The 1,790-nt window shown below is 62.5% G+C and overlaps 2 protein-coding genes across 2 annotated transcripts; both read left to right on the forward strand.

Annotated features, from left to right (window-relative positions):
• Positions 1-68: 68 nt before the first annotated feature.
• Positions 69-404, forward strand: GNI_117160 (hypothetical protein; the record flags this gene model as incomplete). Its single annotated transcript, XM_011133456.1, has 1 exon — positions 69-404. The coding sequence occupies one exon, from the start codon at positions 69-71 to the stop codon at positions 402-404; it is 336 nt and encodes a 111-aa protein (XP_011131758.1).
• Positions 405-602: 198 nt separating this feature from the next.
• Positions 603-1,727, forward strand: GNI_117170 (hypothetical protein; the record flags this gene model as incomplete). The annotated part of the gene is made up of 1 exon (XM_011133457.1): positions 603-1,727. The coding sequence occupies one exon, from the start codon at positions 603-605 to the stop codon at positions 1,725-1,727; it is 1,125 nt and encodes a 374-aa protein (XP_011131759.1).
• Positions 1,728-1,790: the final 63 nt, after the last annotated feature.

Raw genomic sequence — 1,790 nt, forward strand, 5'->3', positions numbered from 1 at the left:
GAGAGACGTCTGGCCGCGCCGCTCCCATCTGCCGGCCCACAATGGCCGTTCCGCCCAATCCGCCCACAATGGGACCGCCTCCCCGCAACGTGCTCGCCACGGTCGCTCTCATCAGAGGACCCGCGCTCGGCCGCTGCATCTGCCGCATCTGCGCCAACGCCGAAGGGGCTGCTAACACCGATGCCGAGGGTGCTCCCACGCCGCCCTGTCGTGGAATTATGGATACCGCCTGCTTCTTGAATGGCTGCCGCGCATTCAACAAGGAACCGGCTGCCCTGGCCGCGCCGCCTGGGACGGCCTTCGGCGTGCCACCGGCCGCGGCAGCCTTGGCAGCGCCACCCACAGCGGCCTTGACGGGAACTCCGGGCTTCACTAGACTGGGCCCTGCGGCTCTCCTCGCCTGACCACCCACGCCGTGACCACCACTACCGTGGCTGTCTACCGCTTGAGTGCTTTTGAACTTGACTTGTGCGGATGTCCCCAGCGCACCCAGCGAGGAGCTTCCCAACGACGATATCCCGCCTGCTGTAACAATAGGCCGCGAAGTCGTGCCTAGTGGCCGGGCCGCTTGCGGTCGGTTCGAAGACACTCCTTTCGGGACAATGGCATCCGAACGTCTCGGCGCCAGACTGCGCGTTATGGACTCGGCCGCGGGTCTCTCCTTCGCGGCCGTCGGCCGCGCGGTCGGCGGCCGCCCGGCCGCCGACTGGGCAGTCGCCGACTGTTCTCGAGACCCGAAAGCGGAACCGCCTCCGAAGCCGGAGCCGGAGCTAGGTCCGGTTCTGCGAGAGTTTGCGAGAACGCGCGGTACGCCGGAGACAATGGCGGGAGCTCGAGTGGTGCTTTTGGGAGGGAGGGTTCTTGCGTTAGAAGGGGAGACAATCAGGCCTTGTTGTGCGCCCGTAACAACACCTTTTGAGGCGACAATCGGCCGGCTGAGACGGGGGTTCTTGGTGGAGGTTGTTGGTGCAGTCACAGCTGGCCGCTTCGTCGGCCCGGTCGTGGATAGGGCCGAAACCTGCAGTCTTCGTTTCGGGATCGTCGTGGTGTGGCTTGTCACAGCGTCATCTTCAGGTCTCCGACGCTTGACAGATGAGTGCATTCATTCGTTTCAAAACAAAAACTCGACCCCCCGCAAGACGGTTTTAATTCCCATGCGGCCGGACACAGTCCTTCAGCCGGACACAGTCCTTCAGCCGGACACAGTCCTTCAGCCGGACACAGTCCTTCAGCCGGACACAGTCCTGCGGACAGACCTTGTGTCGGAGGCACAGGCAACCACAGGTCTACAAGCGACGGCCCAACCGAACTGGGCAGCTACACAACAGGAGCGTGGACAGCAAGAGTGTGCACAGGAGACATGTGGACAGGCAGATGAGTGGGACGAGGAGCTGGTGTTCATTGACCTGCCGGAGTTGCATAAGACTGAGCCGAATACAATGTTGCAATCCGTCCAGATTTTGGGGTGGGGCACTCGCGACGCCGCCTTGTGTCTGAATGAGAGGTTCCCGTTGCACGTGTTTCCGGAGAACACCGCAGGGACCCATTGTGTGTTCCAGGTGTCACAAGACGACGAGAAAATGAACTTGACGGGGTGGATGACTGACATATACGCGGCGGAAATCGTCACGAAGAACGCCTTGCAGACGCGGACGATCGTGCTGGACGATGTACTTGCGGGACGGGAGGTTCTCGGACACGATGACGGCCACAACCGTATAACGTAGACCACCCGCACATGCGGAGGACAGACCACCCCCCCCCCCTCCCCCGAGTAGGGGACAGACCAT

Source organism: Gregarina niphandrodes, assembly GCF_000223845.1.
Source record: "Gregarina niphandrodes unplaced genomic scaffold scaffold00028, whole genome shotgun sequence".
Taxonomy (NCBI): Eukaryota; Apicomplexa; class Conoidasida; order Eugregarinorida; family Gregarinidae; genus Gregarina; species Gregarina niphandrodes.